This window comes from Temnothorax americanus, unplaced genomic scaffold (genome assembly GCF_048541705.1).
Source record: "Temnothorax americanus isolate GAGA-0224 unplaced genomic scaffold, ASM4854170v1 Scaffold87, whole genome shotgun sequence".
Classification (NCBI taxonomy): domain Eukaryota; kingdom Metazoa; phylum Arthropoda; class Insecta; order Hymenoptera; family Formicidae; genus Temnothorax; species Temnothorax americanus.
The window spans coordinates 137,904-154,956 of NW_027509810.1; the positions used below are offsets into that span (position 1 = coordinate 137,904).

At 38.1% G+C, this 17,053-nt stretch overlaps 3 protein-coding genes across 5 annotated transcripts; 1 reads left to right on the plus strand and 2 right to left on the minus strand.

Annotated features, from left to right (window-relative positions):
- The first annotated feature begins 411 nt into the window (after positions 1-411).
- Atg1 (serine/threonine-protein kinase unc-51-like protein Atg1) lies at positions 412-10,856 on the plus strand. The gene is made up of 14 exons (XM_077424612.1): positions 412-955; positions 2,000-2,092; positions 2,255-2,305; positions 2,388-2,457; positions 2,775-2,951; positions 3,479-3,713; positions 4,084-4,404; positions 4,629-4,694; positions 4,834-5,112; positions 6,032-6,285; positions 6,530-6,913; positions 7,474-7,601; positions 7,737-7,872; positions 8,268-10,856. Exons 1-14 carry the CDS (start codon positions 866-868, stop codon positions 8,339-8,341), a joined length of 2,358 nt encoding a protein of 785 aa, XP_077280738.1. The 5' UTR covers positions 412-865; the 3' UTR covers positions 8,342-10,856.
- On the minus strand, positions 8,656-12,494 carry Tspo (Translocator protein). 2 transcript variants are annotated; one of them, XM_077424624.1, is made up of 4 exons: positions 12,361-12,494; positions 12,129-12,261; positions 10,399-10,611; positions 8,656-9,557 (listed from the first exon to the last, which is right to left on the minus strand). In XM_077424624.1, exons 2-4 carry the CDS (start codon positions 12,231-12,233, stop codon positions 9,360-9,362), a joined length of 516 nt encoding a protein of 171 aa, XP_077280750.1. In that variant the 5' UTR covers positions 12,234-12,261; positions 12,361-12,494; the 3' UTR covers positions 8,656-9,359. The 2 variants fall into 2 exon arrangements, with proteins under 2 accessions (XP_077280750.1, XP_077280749.1); XM_077424623.1 differs by lacking the exon at positions 12,361-12,494 and having other exon boundaries at positions 12,129-12,351.
- Positions 12,495-13,365: 871 nt separating this feature from the next.
- On the minus strand, positions 13,366-16,967 carry LOC143907719 (transmembrane protein 120 homolog). 2 transcript variants are annotated; one of them, XM_077424618.1, is made up of 6 exons: positions 16,361-16,967; positions 15,689-15,807; positions 15,323-15,481; positions 15,158-15,250; positions 14,802-15,019; positions 13,366-14,648 (listed from the first exon to the last, which is right to left on the minus strand). In XM_077424618.1, exons 1-6 carry the CDS (start codon positions 16,427-16,429, stop codon positions 14,242-14,244), a joined length of 1,065 nt encoding a protein of 354 aa, XP_077280744.1. In that variant the 5' UTR covers positions 16,430-16,967; the 3' UTR covers positions 13,366-14,241. The 2 variants fall into 2 exon arrangements, with proteins under 2 accessions (XP_077280744.1, XP_077280746.1); XM_077424620.1 differs by lacking the exon at positions 16,361-16,967 and adding an exon at positions 15,942-16,097.
- Between the last annotated feature and the right edge of the window lie 86 nt (positions 16,968-17,053).

A 17,053-nucleotide genomic window follows, 5' to 3' on the forward strand; every position in this document is an offset into this window, starting at 1 on the left:
TGATTGGCTCTTACTTTTAGAACCAACCAATCGGAAGGTCCTGTGATAATTTGAATTGGCAATCGGGGCTTTTGAAAAACGTTCAAGTTGATTTGGTATCTATGCGGTTTATTAATAAAAAAAAGTAAATTAAATTCAATAGAGAGCTCATACAGATATTATTATATATAATCTGAAAAATATATAAAAATGATGGTAAAATATATTAATATAAATTTAAATTTCTTCAGAGTTCAGTCTGAAACACATATACGACGGGTGAAAAATCATCTGAAAAATTATCTGAAGAATTATTATCTGAAGAATGTCCAAAATGCAAGATATCTTTGCTTGAGGGATTCCATTCTTCAGCGACTTGATGCGCGCGGGCGGCGCGGGCGATCGTCACGCCATTCGCGACTGTTCGCGACGATGTCCGACGTCCCGTCCCCCGGCCGTCGGTCGGACCGGACCGATTGCGTCAACGCCGAGGTGGAGCGGCGGTGCGTGGCGACTGGCGAGGTGTCCCCTCTCCGCGGGGTGTTCCTGTGTTTTCGGACGTGCCCGTCGCCCCTTCCGCTCCTCGCCGCGGACGTGTCGCGTTGTTTCTTGACAGTCGGCGGGGCGGACCGCGGACAGCGGTATAATTCGACGCAACGCCACCGCCACGGCCACGATTGAGGACAACGATAACGATGGACGAGATGTAGATCCGCTTCGGGGCGGAGGGGACGGGCTGTGACTGCGTGCTGCGTGACATTTGACAACGTCGTGTCATTTTGGAGCAGACGACGACGGTGGCGGGGGCCGACGTTATGCGTCCTCGCGTTGTTGGTAAACCGCGGAGCCCAGCACGTCGGTAGAGACCGCCCGTCGGACCAGAGAGATGGAGATCCTCGGCGACTACGAGTACAATCCCAAGGACCTGATCGGCACCGGCGCCTTCGCCGTGGTCTTCAGGGGCAGGCATCGCAAGGTGAGCACTGAGCACCATACCGTTCCTGATCCACGCCTCGCGTGACCTGTCTCGCGAACGAGGATTGATTGGTCAAAATTACAAGTTGCCTGATGTACATATAGATATATAGGGAGATATATATATATATAAATGTATATATAGATATATATGTGTATATATATATATATGTTACGCATATATATGTTAAATCTATTTCTTTGTGAAGATTCCATTGTTCCATATATATATATATATATATATATATATATATATGGAACAATGGAATCTTCACAAAGAAATAGATTTAACATATATATGCGTTTTTTTATCGAAATACATATATATATATATATATATATATATATATACACACACACACACACACACACACACACACACACACACACACATATATATATATATACACACACATATATATATGTATGTATTTTGATAGAAAAACGATAGATTCCATTGTTCCAGTAGGATCTTACAGGTTTCTGAAACTTCTTTGTCAAACTTTACCAAGATAGATATCGTAGCGTAATACTCACTAGAATAAATAAGGGGCTTGTTTTTAATAGAACTCAGTTACTTCTAATATGAATCTAATGTTTATAGGGAGCTTTCCAGCAGGCGACACAAGTTGACAAATGTTATTCTATCTTTCTTTTTTGGCAATGAGTAACAAAGATAAAACGACACTTGTATGGACTTGTGTCGCTTGCTGGAAAGCTTTCAAAGACAAAACAACACTTGTCGACTTGTGTCGTTTGCTGGAAAACTCCCATTATGAGATTCTGAGATTTTTAATATAAAACAGGACTCGCTTGTTTGAGATTTCTTTGTGAAATGTTGTCTCGTCTTTCGTGAGATAATATGATGTCTATTGAACGAATTTTTAGCTTCGAGAGAAATCTGCACTTTGATATATTTTTAATTTAATTTGAATTAATCTGTTTTTAAATTAATTCCAATTACTTTTTGCTTTATTATGGAATTTAGTTTTTACTATATTAATATCGAGTCAATAATTATATCTAGCTACTTTGTATTTTGCAGAAACCAAATTTAGTAGTGGCTATCAAGAGTATCACAAAGAAGACTTTGGCAAAATCGCAAGACTTGCTGAAAAAGGAGATCAAAATTTTAAAGGTGCGCCCTTTGTGCTCGTGACAGATTTTAGAAATTTCATAAAAATAAAAAGGAGAGAAAGAAAAGAAATGTTATTAACAAATATTAAAAAATATGTGTGTTTGCTATAAATATTGCATATTTTTATTATATATTATAGGAAAATTGTGCTTTGTTTTACAGGCATTGACTAAACTGCATCATGAGAATGTTGTCGCGCTATACGATTGCAAGGTAAGACTGTCACATTTATAAAATCTCAATACTCGAGAGTATATATTATGAAAATATTATAATTAATATTTTCTTGATGCAGGAGTCTAATCATAATGTCTTCCTGGTTATGGAATATTGCAACGGTGGAGATTTGGGAGATTATTTAAATGGTGAGCACACGCAACTTTTGCAAAAAAAAAATTGCGCATGATAACTAAATCAAGTGAAAAAAAAAAAAGACAATTAATGAAACTTTAATGTATTGAGTTTGGCTTCTGGGTTGGAGCCGCGTGAATTTTTTATTTGATTCCAACATTTTGGGAGTATTTCAGTCGAGGAAAAGCAACCTGATACCGTATCAGGTTGCTTTTCTCTGATTAAATAAAAAATTCATGCGGCTTCAACCGCGAAAGCTTCAAATATCAAACTTTAATGTGTTATAGGACGAATAGGTTTTATGTATAAATAATTTGTATTTTTCTGATAGCGAAAGGTACTCTTTCTGAGGATACCATCAGACTGTTTCTCAAGCAGTTGGTTCGCGCGGTGAAGGTACTGCACGCCAAAGGGATAGTCCACAGGGATCTCAAGCCGCAGAACATCCTGTTGAATCACAACTGTGGTAAAACCTGTCCACAGCCACATGAAATAACATTAAAAATAGGTAAGAGCATTTCCGTATCTTTACTAGGTTTGACTCTTTTTTTTTAGTTTGATATTAATTTTTTTATTAATAAATGATATTTGTTGTACCATTGAACGTACAAATGCAAAAATGCTGGTAACAATAATTTATTCTAGATAGGAATACAGCGTTGACCGCGCGATGCGCACACCGGTCGCGCGTGCCTCAGACGTCGGGCACTTGTCAATTTATAAATGATCGTTCATATTGTTCATGCCCTTCGGATTACGAACATTTCTAGGATACACTCCACGTTCAATTTTATAATATATAATGGAATGAGATACAACAAATAAAACCGTTAATAACCGGGCGACTCAGAACGATCGATATATTTATTCGGCGGTTGTTAGAGCGACATTGAATATTCGCCGCGGTCTCGGATACCGCGGTTCGACGTCCCACCTGTTCGACAATTCGCACACGCTACTTACACGTAATCGGGCCGTGCGGCATCAGCCGTTACAAGAATCTATACAATATTAATACGTTTTTTTTTGTTTCAGCGGATTTTGGTTTTGCTAGGTTCCTGCAGGAAGGCGTAATGGCTGCGACTTTGTGTGGATCGCCGATGTACATGGCGCCCGAAGTCATTATGTCTCTTCAATATGACGCTAAGGCGGATCTGTGGTCGGTTGGCACGATATTATACCAATGTCTCACCGGGAAGGCACCGCATCCCGCAAATAATCCTCATGCACTCAAGTCGATCTACGAGAATACTGTTAATCTTGTTCCTAGGTACAGAAATATGTAATGTTTAATAGAAGCTTTATTTTCTTCTATGTTAGTATATTGAATTTATATTGGAATTGGAAGGAAAAAGATCTAAATTTTATATTATATATTATATATATATATATATATATATATATATATAATAAAGAAATGTTTCTTTATAAAATAGCGGATTCTTTATATTTTTCTGGATTTTTTTTATTACGCCACCATATATATTTCGTACTGGCTTTTTACTTTCCTTTAATTTTTTCATCTGGCCTTTCTCTAAATTCTTATTTTTTTATTTTATATTAAAAAGAAATTTTTTTATAGTAGAAAATAATATAAAAGAGAAAGAATATCATGTGGATGTGTCTCGTTCTTTTTTTAGTATACCTCCTGGAACATCACCGGAGCTGACGAATCTTTTAATGGGCCTGTTGAGGCGCGAAGCGAGTGACCGCATGGATTTCGACCAGTTCTTTGGTCACCCGTTTCTCACGGGTGTCCGAGAGAGTCCGAGTCCAAGCCCTGTGCCTACCGAACTGCCGGCATCGCCGGGGACAATGTCGATTCCGATCGAGGAAGGAACGCCGATTGTCAACAGATCGGAGCCCGAAACGACGGAGACTCCTTGCTCCAGTCCCGAGGATGACTTCGTCCTTGTGCCGAGCGACATCAGTAGCGATACTGACAATAATCCGCCAGTCAAGTAAGTGCATAATAAGTGATGATCTGAAAGAAACGAAAGAATATATTAGTAAAAGTTATGAAAAAGTTTTAATAATAATTTAATCAAGGGGAATTGGCTGAAATATCCTGTACAAAGTTGATTTTATAATCTTTAAATATTTTTATATCTTTATGTTTCCTTTGTTATTTAGATACAAAATATTTTTATTAGAATGCTTGAATATTTATCTGATTATTTTCCAGATATATCAAACAAGTGAGTAGAGAAGCTGTCAGTCCACCCCGGCCGTGCTTATCGAAATTGGGCGAGTACGTGACATTTTATTATTTTTTAAATATATCAATTTATATAACTTAAATAGAATTGCAAATTTTTTAAATATTAGACCAATAATAATTATTTTCACATTATTGTGTTTATTTTTCTTTTTCTGTAATTATTTACTAGATATACCAGACAGACGAGCAGGGAAGCCATCAGTCCACCCAGACCATGCTACCTGCCGATTTCTGAGCCGATTCCCGTTCCATGTCAACGAAATGCAGCGGCTCAGCAACCGCAATCTCCCTCGACGAATCCCGCCCGTTCTGGCAGTAGCGTCGTGCCCCGCTCACAACCGATCAGCATGAAACGCAGTGTGGATTCCCACAGAAGTCACCCACCGGACATCGGTTCCCTCAGTCCGCCTAGCGTGCAGTTTGTCATCGGCACTCCGCCCGGCAGAAGGTACGGCATGTGAAGCATGTCCTCGAACAGTCGAGTCAAAGACAATTTTTTTCTTACTCTTTGCGAGTTTCTAAATAATTAAAATCATAATGTTTTCGGTCGATTTCCTTGGATTTGTAAAATGTTGGAGTTTTTGTGTCCCCGATGAAAAATCTTAAATTTCATAAACTTTCTATGATTAGTTTCTGAATTATAATCTCTATTTGAAAATCTACACAAAAACTATTCGTACGTTTGTATACACGAGTTTGCACTTGTGTGCCTCTTCCTGCATCTGTATGTGAATGTTCATGAATATTTTGCCGGCAAAGCATTCATACACACGAGCAGGCATACAAGTGCAAACTCGTGTATACAAACATACGAACGATTTTTGTGTAGGAGATTTTCAAATGCCTATAAGAGACTAATCACATAGAAAGTTGACAAAATTTGAGACTTTTCATTGGGACATAAAAATTACAACATATCACAAATCTAAGCAAATTGACCGAAAATATTTTTTTTATTTAAGTTGTGTGGGGTCCTTTTTTACACTGATTTTTTTCTCAAATTAGAATAAAATTAAAGATTTCGAAAGAGAGGGAAAAAGAGAAGTAATTTTATTAATCGAAATAATCATATATTATAATTTTAATAGAATTTCATTAAAAAATCTTAATCTAAGTTTTTCGCTTTGCAACTGTCAATGGAACAAATCAATCAGATCTATGGTGTAACAATTAACAGTCTATTAATCTCGAATCGCTATTTGTTTTATAAATTGTATCGAATTATTCATTTGTAAGAATAATTTATCGAAACTTTTATTTTATTTTATTTTATTTTTGTCATTAAAGGTATAGGCTTTTGGGACATTTCTATGTGGAAAAAAAAGTGAAATAAGGCAATCGAATAAAACTAATTTATCAAAAATTAGGTTGAGCGAGACTCCGCCGCCGCCTAACACCTGGCAGGTCAGCCCTGTAGCTAGACACTCGCACACGCCGAGCGGAACCTCACCGTTGCGCCGTTCCACGGGTAATAACAGCGCATCCTCGCCATTGCTCACAGGTCCGCTAGCGGTACTTGGCTCGCCTACCTCGCGAGCTTTTCAAGATAACAACAACACTCTTAGGCATTCGCCTGTCATACCCTTCGGCACTAGGGCCGTCACCCTTCCAGAAATATCTGGTAATACTTTAACCATTTTTATAAAAAAAACTCGTTGGCTGGAGCAACGTATTGAGATTTGCGGAATATTATATCTCAGTGCCGCTCAATAACCACCGACTCATAATCTGATAATTTCTAATCATCACTTCAGTTGACATTTTGTTCCTAGTAAAAATACATTACATTAGATAAATACATTATGTTAGAAAAAAAACTGTCTAAATCTTGTAATAATTCTGTCAATTATTCATTTCGTCTGTAGAAGCCGGTAGTTTCCAAAGTCTTTTTCCGGATATACCACCGACGACAATCGATGATCGTCCATTAACGTTTATCGCGCCGGAGCTACCGGAGGAGACGATAATGGAGCGCGAGCACAACGAGATCCTGGCCAAGTTGAATTTCGTCGTGGCATTGTGCGAATGTGTATGCGAAGTCGCCAGATCCAGGGCTGGCCCGCTTGGCAATATCGAGCAACCGGCGCCTCTCGGCAGCATCGAACAGGCTGGTAATGCGGCCACCAGGAAACGCGCCGAGCAGGTCATCCTTCTGGTACGAGCCCTTCAGTGGCTCAGCTCCGGCCTGAATCTGGCCACTCAGGAACTCAAAGCCGGAAGGCTGCAACCGACAGCCACCGTGAAGGAAGGTAAATGATTCCCGTAGTAGATTATCGTAGCATTTATGCGAGTTTAACAGATTCATATTTTTCAAGCTTGCTACACATTTCACCGGAATCTTATCGCCATTTGTCGTTGTAGTTTGTTTCTATTCTTATTTTTTATCTGATATCTAACAACAGATCACATACATTCACAAATTCTAAAAATTCTGAATTTAAAAACTTTTAATTTTAGGATTTAGAACCCTGGATTTTAAAACAGATCCTAAATCCTAGAATTTTTAAAATTCTAAAAAAATCCTAGAAATTTTGCAATTATGTTCTAAAGTAATATAAAATTGAACGTGACGCAAAATTTTGTTATTTCTATCTCACGAAGTATAATTCACGAAGTGTGTTCTGCGTTTCACCGTTTGTGAAACTACAATTCCGAAATGTATTAAGTTTCTATATTCTCACTAAGAACAAATTTCTTTGCGATAAGTACCATTTAAATGTATGTGATTTGTTTATTGAATTTAAAGTTGGTGTATGAGTTACATATAAACTATATTTAAATAAAATTGTTCTCTTTTTTAATATTGCAGTTGTCAGTACCATGAACGAGAAATTTAAGTTGTGTTTAATGGAATGCAAGCAACTGAATAGCGTGGGCCTTCTTCGTCAAACAGGAGCTACGGCGGACAAGATACTGTACAATCATGCGATTCACATGGTACCGTAATAATTTTATATTTTCTTAATTGCGCTTATTACCTCTAATTTCTTTATACAGTATATCTGAATATATGTTATGGTTTTGACAATTAACAAACGATTGTAAGTATTTGATGTGATTATACTTTTACAGTGTCAATCAGCGGCATTGGACGAGCTGTTTGGAAAAGGCGGCGAATGTTTCCAGCGATATCACACGGCGCAGATATTATTGCATTCGTTAGCGCAGCATGTCAGCCATAGCCAGGATCGAGCTCTACTTATCAAATGTATGTTTTGTCTCCGCGCTGATTGAAGTTTTCGAAATCGTAAAAAAATTTATTTTTTTACAGTTTTGAAAGATTTGGAAAAGATATGTTTGATAATAGTAAAAATATCATCTCTACTATTTCTCATCATTTATGTAATTTCTTTTTCAGCTTATACTTGAGATCTTATTTTTACATGAAAACACATTTGCACATCAACTTAATATTTATTTGCCAATTTAATAATTTATCCAATTGCAGTACCTTTTTACACATCATGTAATAAATAATAAGTACTTATTAAATCTCTTTTTTCACTTACTTATAATTTAAAATAAAATTAGATTATCTCACCAAAATAATCTTTCCTCAATTCTATTGTTCATATAGTAATCACGATTTGCCATTAATTGCAGACAAAGAGGCAGTAGAGAAGCGGCTTTACGTGCTACAACAGCAAGGCTACATCTACGCAACCGAACCCACGTAGCGCTTGTGAAACACGGCAGCTGAATGCGGCGGCAACAGCCGCCTAAAAGAGATCCCGCCCGAGCAGCCGCCTGTACTATCATACTCGATATCGCTCTTGTGTAATATATTCTGCCCTATTCTGTACAAAAGGCGTGATTGATGCCACAGCTCTAAACGGAGGCGGGAGAGCTCTCCGAATTCGCGGCTGACATTATTTTATCAAGGTTAATTGATTCAAAAGAAGGCTCCGTAGCTCCACGCGGAATAGGATAGACAGAAGAAAGTGAAAGTTTCCTGTCCACACCATCTGTCCCCATCCATCCTGTCCCCAGGTTACTTCATATGATTTATTAAAGCTTGGTATAATTAAGATATTACATTGTATAATGTACGTACACGTGGTCGATTAACTAATCTTTGTTTCGTATATCGATCAATAAACATGTGTATACTAACGGCGTTGTGCGTTCAATGCAAAGGCACGTCTCGTCGAACCCGACGTTCGTCGAACAAATGACTGAAGTGATCAATAACGATAATGGCGATTATACGAAAGTCAAATAGTGAATAATGGGCACTCAATTATCTCAATTTTTTAAGACTAAATAGAACAGCCAATCGTGATAAACTTGTCACGTCAATGCAAAAATACCAAGTTTTTCAATAACTTTGAATAACGAGTATTTTCGCACGCCATCTTTTTTTATGCAATAAATTTTTACTAAGAAAGAAAAAAGAATTTTGCTACAAAGTATTCCATTCAATATGCTGTATTGATGTAAGTAAAAAAAACATGATAGATTCTGATAGGAATTACTTTGCAGCGATATTCTTCTTTTTATCACTTTCACAAAACATCTTTAACAGAGATAAATGCGAATACTCGATTTTTATATACTCAAAGTACTCGTTGAGCCCACCATTAACATTAGTCTCGTGAGGAATGCTGTCTTTCTAAGCGAACATCCACCCGGCACCGCCGTGTTTTTGTGTCTCTATTTCTCCCCTTTCTCTATTCGTTTTGTATGTAAATAAGCTTAATTCTTCTTTCCCTCGACTTTTTCAACGGCGGGGAGCTGTTTGTTATCCCGGTAGAGCATGTAATTGAACGCCGCGGCGAAAGAGTTCCACACGACGTAGGGGATGATGAGATAGCCGGCAGCGGGATTAACGTGGTAGAACACGACCCCGACCGCTGCCGTGCTGACCCACAACGCCGCAACTTCGTAGAGAGCCTGTGCACGAATGTAAAACGATAGTCTTAATAACATTTTCGACCGAAGCGGAATCACGTAGGATTGCTCCGAAAGCGCTTAACGACGCCACACGCCACACTCTGATTAATGCAAAAATGATCTATAAAACTATGTCAGAATTTTATATGAAACACACATGCTTGATCCGTTCTTGTTTTAGGAATTTATCTTGAAAGCGCACTAGAAAATAATTACAAAAAACTTATTTTTTATTAGGTTTTCTAATAAAATCAATAAAACGCGATTCTAACCGAACGTGAGTTCACAAAAGTTGGATCTAATCGCATCCAAAGTAATCCCTGAACTCGCTTCGGTCTAAAATCACTGTAAGATTCAGGGATCGTTCGAGCGATTCGGGCATTGATAGCTTGTTTTTTTTTCTAGATCGTCTTAATTAAAAAGAAACTATGTCATATTTTAAAAGATGAAGATTATGTATACAAAGATATTCTTATAATGTTCTGTTGATTATATGTAATCTTTATTTTTAGAAATATAGATTTAAGTCGGTTTGAAAAAATACATGCTCTCTTCTTCGTAATTATCATTGAAACTGACAAGAAAATTAATTTCTAGTTTTTCTATTTCTTTTTTTTTTTACTAGTCATATTTATTCGCGAATAATTAGGATTAATCTTAAGTGTTGCGAATTTCAAAAAGATCTATCTTGAGCATAGATATATCTTCCAGTAGCAATAATTATTTGAGTAATAAATAATTATGAAGATAAAATTATACGGAAAACACTCGAACAGTCCCAGAGATTTACGATTAACGTAATGCGCGCGTGTGTATGTGCATGTAAAATCCGATGTAATACCCATTTTATGTTGTGAGCCCCGAAGAATAGCGGCGACCACGACCAGTTGAGGGCGAGATTGAGGCCGTAAAGGCTGAGCGGTACGGCCGCTCCCTCGAAGCCACCTCCGTCTCGCCACACGAGGTACGACGAGTAGCCCATTGTACAGTAGAGGGTGGTCCACACGGGTGCGAATACCCAATTCGGCGGGATACATTTCGATTTTTTCAACGACTGGAACGAGGGTGAAACGGATTAAAGCGCGCGGCGGACACATCTATACGTACAAAAGCGATATATTACATGTTATATCACTAGCGCGGTAAGGTGTAATTTATTGTAAAACACTTGAGCATTTCCGCGATTGGCGATAGGTAGAAGTGCTGCTTGGCCGCTCTTTAAGTTAAGTCCTCTTTCTCTTTCTCTCACACGAAAAGAGATTTTGTGTAAGCGAAATAAAAGCATCCCGAGATAACGTATCGACGCTTACTTTGCGAGATAAATATCCGAGAGAAACAGCACGAGACTTTTTCTCTTGAATATTTAAAGAAACAACCTATCTTTTTCTTACGTATCCTTTAAAATGACACTCACGGACGGAAATAATCACAGACTGCCCTCAATCACCGATTACATAAGCATAATTAATCATTATCAAGTTTTTGTAGTGATTCACATATCTCTATTTGAATCATTGTTTGAATACTCGTCATTGGCGATCGATATTCATAGTCATTCTATCTTCGTTTATTACATCGAGCCATCCGTTAAACAAATCAAGTTGCATTTAAATTGTCAATAAGACGAATCCTATATGACTGAATTTCTATCACCTTATTTGTATCTCATAATAAATGTAAACTTTAGGACACACGTTTATTATAATACAAATCTTTTATTTATGGACGGATGTATGCCTCAAAAGTTCGTAGTTCTTTTTTTGAAAGACTGTACATATTTATGAAGATCATATAGAAGAAAAGACATATCGAGATAATAGAAGAACACGTCATCCGCGAGAAAAGATATATTAAATGTATTCCTTTTTTGAACGAGAGGTTGTATAAGGACTGAATTCCTAGAGAAAATAATCGAATTAATAGATAATTACAGATTCGCGGGATTGTGATTATTTGCTAGAATTACTGACTCTTCGGACAAGTACATTTTATCCGTTTTCTGGAGTTTGCATTTATGAATCGCAGGTTACGAACTGTAATTTATCAAGATAAATATATTATGTAACTCTAAGCTTATGATGACGGTTATAGATAACATTCAATTGTGCGAAAAATTAGATGAATACGTGCAGTATACGTATATCATTTCTAAATATAAATATAATGCATAATATATATTTATTATATATGACCATAAAATTAAGATTGTAATTATAAACTATTATAACTATAAATATCAGATTATAAAGAAATATAAATACAAGTAATTATAAATAATATTGCAGTAACAATTCTCGTTACACAGTACACGAGGCACAAGTCCCGATTTTCATTCTAAAAGCAAGGTAGCACCACATTACTTCGCGAATCGCTCTTGTATCGATTCGCGCATATCAGGCGACCTTCGCCTGCAAACGATTTCGCGAGTTTATAATTAGATTCCGCAGAAAAAGCGCATACCGACGTAATATTCTCCCAATCGGGATAGCGCGGTCTTCATTTCTCATATCGCGCAATATCTTGCGACAATGAGGTGATCTCTTGCGACGCATTTGCGGTGTTGATCCTCACCTCGTACCAAATAATATTATTCCTGGTGACGTAGCCGCCGACCAAGCCGCCAATGTTAGGAAAGACCGTCGCCGTCAGCATGGGCCAATTGATCCTCACCGGCATCTCGGCTGCTGAATGCGCACCTGTTCACCTGAATGTACAGACAGTACGGGGTATAATAGGATGTGCAAAGTTCAGGCGGACGTGTACGCTCGTGGCGAACGTCGATAAGCGAACTGGATGGGCTTACCTAAGCGTCGTAGATCGCAATGACTAAACTGTTGCTTTTCCAGACAGTGACGTAGCCGGTTCTCCATCTCTCACCGGTCTTACTCCGTACTATACCGTGCGCAAGCCGGTCTCCTCCTTTCCGTTTAGATCACTCAATATACTTTAAACTTGGCGGACCTAGAAGTTGACATATCATTTATTGATTCATCGATCGCATATCTTTATCACCTTGATAGAAATAGCATCTTTGGAATTTTTTTTTAAGACAAAGTTGAGATTATAATATCTAAAATTATACTGAAGAAAAAGAAAATGGGAAATTGAGAATTTTTTAATTAAATCAAATTCATTGAGATGTGCACACACCACGCGGTTCCTTAATTCGTCACAAGAAAGATATATTATTAATTGTAATAAAATGCGCGGCTGTGTGTCCAAACAATGCATCACAGAAATTGTATTACATACAAAGATTGTTATAAATTATGCATACAGTAAAGTATATATATTCTCTCGCGGGGGGTTCAAGAGAACCCGGCACAAGATGCGTTTTCACGCTTACGTGCGACGTGGACGGAATAGAAGTGTGAAAAAGAAAGAGAAATTTGTGTTTAAGAAAAAAAACTTAGATTAGCGACTCGGTGCGTAAGTAATTCTCAACTGCAAGTTCTCGTTGTAGGATTAGGCTCGGTACATATTTATTTACACATGAGTAAATACATTTCAATAAATACATGTGGTGCAAAATATATCATAATTATACATGATTATACATGATACTTATGCACGAATCGTGTCCTTTATGTGATATCTCGTAAACGCGATATCGCATATGTAGGTACTTATATAATATGTATATTTATATATATATATCTGCATGTAGAATGACTACGTAATTTAGATGTGTGTATACAGAGTATTTCATCAAATGTGAGCATAATTTCACTTAATTTCACTAGTAGACTTTAAGAAACAGCCTGTATATATGCACTTACATATGCATTGTGTGTTGTGTATGTATATATATATATATATATATATATATATATATATATATATATATATATATATATATATAAATTCCCCGGAAATAGATTAACTGGCCTCTTATCAAACACACGGTTTTGCGTCAATATTTGCGTGTCATATTGCGTGTCATGATCGAACCATGGTTCGATATCACAAGTTATTAATTCAATAAAAAATAAATGCGTTTGGTATGATCATAATCCGAGCGAGAATCATATGCAAGGTGTTCCGGAATGAAATAGAATAAATTGCAACGATTGTTTGATTAATCTGGAATCAATTTTTCTCCAATCGAAACTATCGAGACGTCAACACTCTCTTATGCTTAAATAATTTAAATATTTAAAATGGACATTTTTCACAAAAGAGAATAAAAGACAAAAAATTTCGAGTTATAGCGTTCAACTGATTTGAAATAGATTTAACTGGTTCCTGCCTATCACTTAATTTTAAAAAATAATAATAGACAATTATTTAAAGACTTTTATATATTGTCTCATATTAAAAAAAATTGACTGAAATTCGTTGAGAAGCCTATTATTAGAATTAGGCAAGTTTATTTCAGGACGGTTGAGAGTACAAAGAATATTCTCGAAAGCACTTGACAATGGACTTTATCCAAGAGTATAGTAAATAAAAACTTTATTTGTGATCAGTCACTCACGTCATATATGTGTGTGTATGTATGTGTTATTAATTCACCTTTGCTTAACGCAACAAAGTACTGTTCGTTATATTTTAGAGCCAGCAGCACCAACACCATTTTATAGCGTAGTCATCTTCTCCTTTACAATTCTTCCTAATTTATTTTCATAATCCAGCCGAGCCCTCGATTTCACCAGAAAGGCTAGAAGTTCTCAACGTCCTTCCTTCACTCACTCTTTTCATCTTTATTGTCCTTATCGTGCGCGCTTCCCTCCTTTCTGCGAACGGGCTTAGACGCGAACAGATGCTCCTTGACGCGTTCCTTGACGAGCTTCTGCGGGATTACCATGATGGTGGTGGCCGAGTTTCCCACAAATAGTAAGAGGAACATGGCGCTGAGCACCGATACATGCCACGTCGCCTCTGGATGGTACGATAGTTCGTATAGCGTGTACGCGTTATAAAGCTGAAAGAAATAACCGGCGAAAAGGAACGGCAGGAGAAACGAGAGACCGCGCCACATCCATGAATGGAATCCCTCGATGGTGATATCCATATTGTCTCTCTCGCCCAGCGCTTTTAACCGGTACAAAACGCCGCGTTGGTACCGAAATTGCAAGTACTGAACTACACCTGAAAAATGAGGATATCAAAGTTAAGCCACGCAGTTAAAAATAAAATAATATTGAAAGTTACATTTAAATTCTAGATACAAACAATTTACTTGACAGATTTTTGACCAAGATAGATTTGATAGATTTTGCTAAAAATTTATACAACACTTACTGATATACACGTTGAACCACATGAACTGGCGGCGAAACTGGTACCACGGTCCCGTGTTTGGCCAGACTAGTAGAACAGCAGATATCACTGTCGAGAGGAAATGATGGAATCTCCACCAGCCCTTAATTTTTGATCCGTTCACTTTGAGTATACTTTCTCTTATCGTTAACGTGCAATAGTACCAGACGAGGAGAAACATGAAACTAAGTTCTAAGGTCCTGAAATGGGAAATACAATAAAGGTTATTATAATATATATAAATTTTCGTATAATAAACAAGAATACTTATATTACTACTAAATTTAGTAATATAAGTTATAATATAAGATAATAGTTATAACATAACAGTATCTCACCTTATATTGGTAAATAGATTTAATACAGATAGTACAAATCCAATTACCGATAGCACTAGTTTAAATTTCTCATATTCGTCTTTGTACTTGAATCTGAAAACAATCGTCATAAAATCACTCTGGATACGAGAGATGCGTTAGATTTGATCCTTAACAGTAACATACTTGTCGTTGTTATTTAATATGGAGACATTGACACTGCCCAGAATAATTTGTAAGTAAACGCCGTTTTGTTTAGGTAGCGTTTGTTCCATCTCCCTAAGCTGCTGTTCCCTCCTCGTCATAGATTTCCGCAAGTCTCCTCGTGCTTCTTTTACGCTCAGCCTGGAAATATAAAAATCATACCGATTATCGGTTACAATACTTCAATTTCAACAATTACGGATGCTCCAATTATTCCGATCAATGTACTTTTGTAAATACTTAATAAAAAAATATATTAGCTTGCATAATTAATATAATTAAATTCTTAAACATCATATCGCATATCCTTCTGAGAAAAATATGCAAGCTGACACTGTGCAAACTTACTGTTTCAAGGACTTGGATATTACACCCATCCGGTATTTCTGGTGGGCGATACCTTTGACACATTTTGCCTGCAGCTCACCAATTTCTTCCAATTTCAAAAGATATTCCCTATTTAGTGCCTGCAAATAAAAATGTCTCTTTAGAACACCACAGCGATATCCTCCAATATCTTGATTATCAGTTAACGAGCGATGGTCACAGATCTCAAGTGTGATTCGTAACCAATCGATAATGATCATTTGATTATTCTTACTATTCCTCACATCACATTATGTATTTTTTCTATTATCTCTCGCATAATTCATACATTCATACATTCATGTTGCTTTATTTCTTCAACTGTCATATTGCATAAAATAAAATAATGAGGAATCGCAGCGCGCGCTACAATTATCGCGGTTATTATTAAAATTCCGCAACATCACTCGCTATTAAAATGCAGCATCGTTAATCGGAATCGCTAATTAATCCTGAAAAATACACGGCGCCAGATCGCTCGCGCGTGATCGATTTTATCGTCAAGGCCACGCGAGCGTCGCGTGACGCTCGCGAAAAATCGGCGAGACCACGGATTTCTCTCTTTCTCTCTCTCCCCCTCAGACGTGACGCGAGGGGAACGAGACCTAACCTCGTCGGCCCCGTTCTCTGTTACAGGGGGCTCGAGATTCTCACCTCGAGTTCCTTGTAGTCCTGCGCCAGGTCGTTCCAGTCCTTGAGACAGGTCTCGGCGTCGATGTCCATCGCGTCGGGAGGGGAAGGGGGGATTCGGTCTCGGCTGGAGACGACGTCCGTCGGGATCGCGGGACGCAGGGGATCACAAGCAGATCACAGATTACAGATCACACACAGGTGGGATCGTCCGGTCCGATCTCAATTCCTAATCTCTTTTTTTTCTCTCTCTCTCTTTCTTTCTCTCCCCCCCCTTTCTCCTTTTCGTCAACGGTAGCGGTTTCACGACTCGCTCGCACTTTCTGCACCCCGCAACGCGCGGCGAACGCGCATCGAAGGGAGAGAGAGAAAATGGATAAAGGTGAGGGTGCAGGTAGGACGGCAGACGGCAGTGCGAGGGTGCAGCGCGGTGCAGCTCCACGGGCCAGGTGCGCGACGACGTTCCTCGGCCACCAAAATGCCGGGGGAACCGGGGATTACGCGGATCACGGCGCGAGAACGGCAAGGACGAATGACGCCCGATGCCGATACCCGAACCCGATGACTGATAGATGATCGATCGATGCCTCGTTGTCTGATAACGCCCGCGATAACGCCGTCGTCGCGGTGAGCGTCGCGTCCGAAAGTGTCGCGCGGCGCGCGAGAATTAATTTGGAATCATAATGATCTACGAACAGTGTGGTCTAGGGGCGGGGG

Coding starts and splice junctions, on each gene's coding strand:
- LOC143907719 (XM_077424618.1), bottom strand. CDS start 16,429: ATGGACATCGACGCCGAGACCTGTCTCAAGGACTGGAACGACCTGGCG. Junction 15,808..16,360: donor AGGACTACAAGGAACTCGAG/GTGAGAATCTCG, acceptor TTTTATTTGCAG/GCACTAAATAGGGAATATCT. Junction 15,251..15,322: donor ATATTAAATAACAACGACAA/GTATGTTACTGT, acceptor GATTGTTTTCAG/ATTCAAGTACAAAGACGAAT.
- Atg1 (XM_077424612.1), top strand. CDS start 866: ATGGAGATCCTCGGCGACTACGAGTACAATCCCAAGGACCTGATCGGC. Junction 4,405..4,628: donor GACAATAATCCGCCAGTCAA/GTAAGTGCATAA, acceptor ATTATTTTCCAG/ATATATCAAACAAGTGAGTA. Junction 7,873..8,267: donor TCGAGCTCTACTTATCAAAT/GTATGTTTTGTC, acceptor CATTAATTGCAG/ACAAAGAGGCAGTAGAGAAG.
- Tspo (XM_077424624.1), bottom strand. CDS start 12,233: ATGCCGGTGAGGATCAATTGGCCCATGCTGACGGCGACGGTCTTTCCT. Junction 10,612..12,128: donor ATAATATTATTTGGTACGAG/GTGAGGATCAAC, acceptor CCCTCGTTCCAG/TCGTTGAAAAAATCGAAATG. Junction 9,558..10,398: donor GGGCTCACAACATAAAATGG/GTATTACATCGG, acceptor ATTCGTGCACAG/GCTCTCTACGAAGTTGCGGC.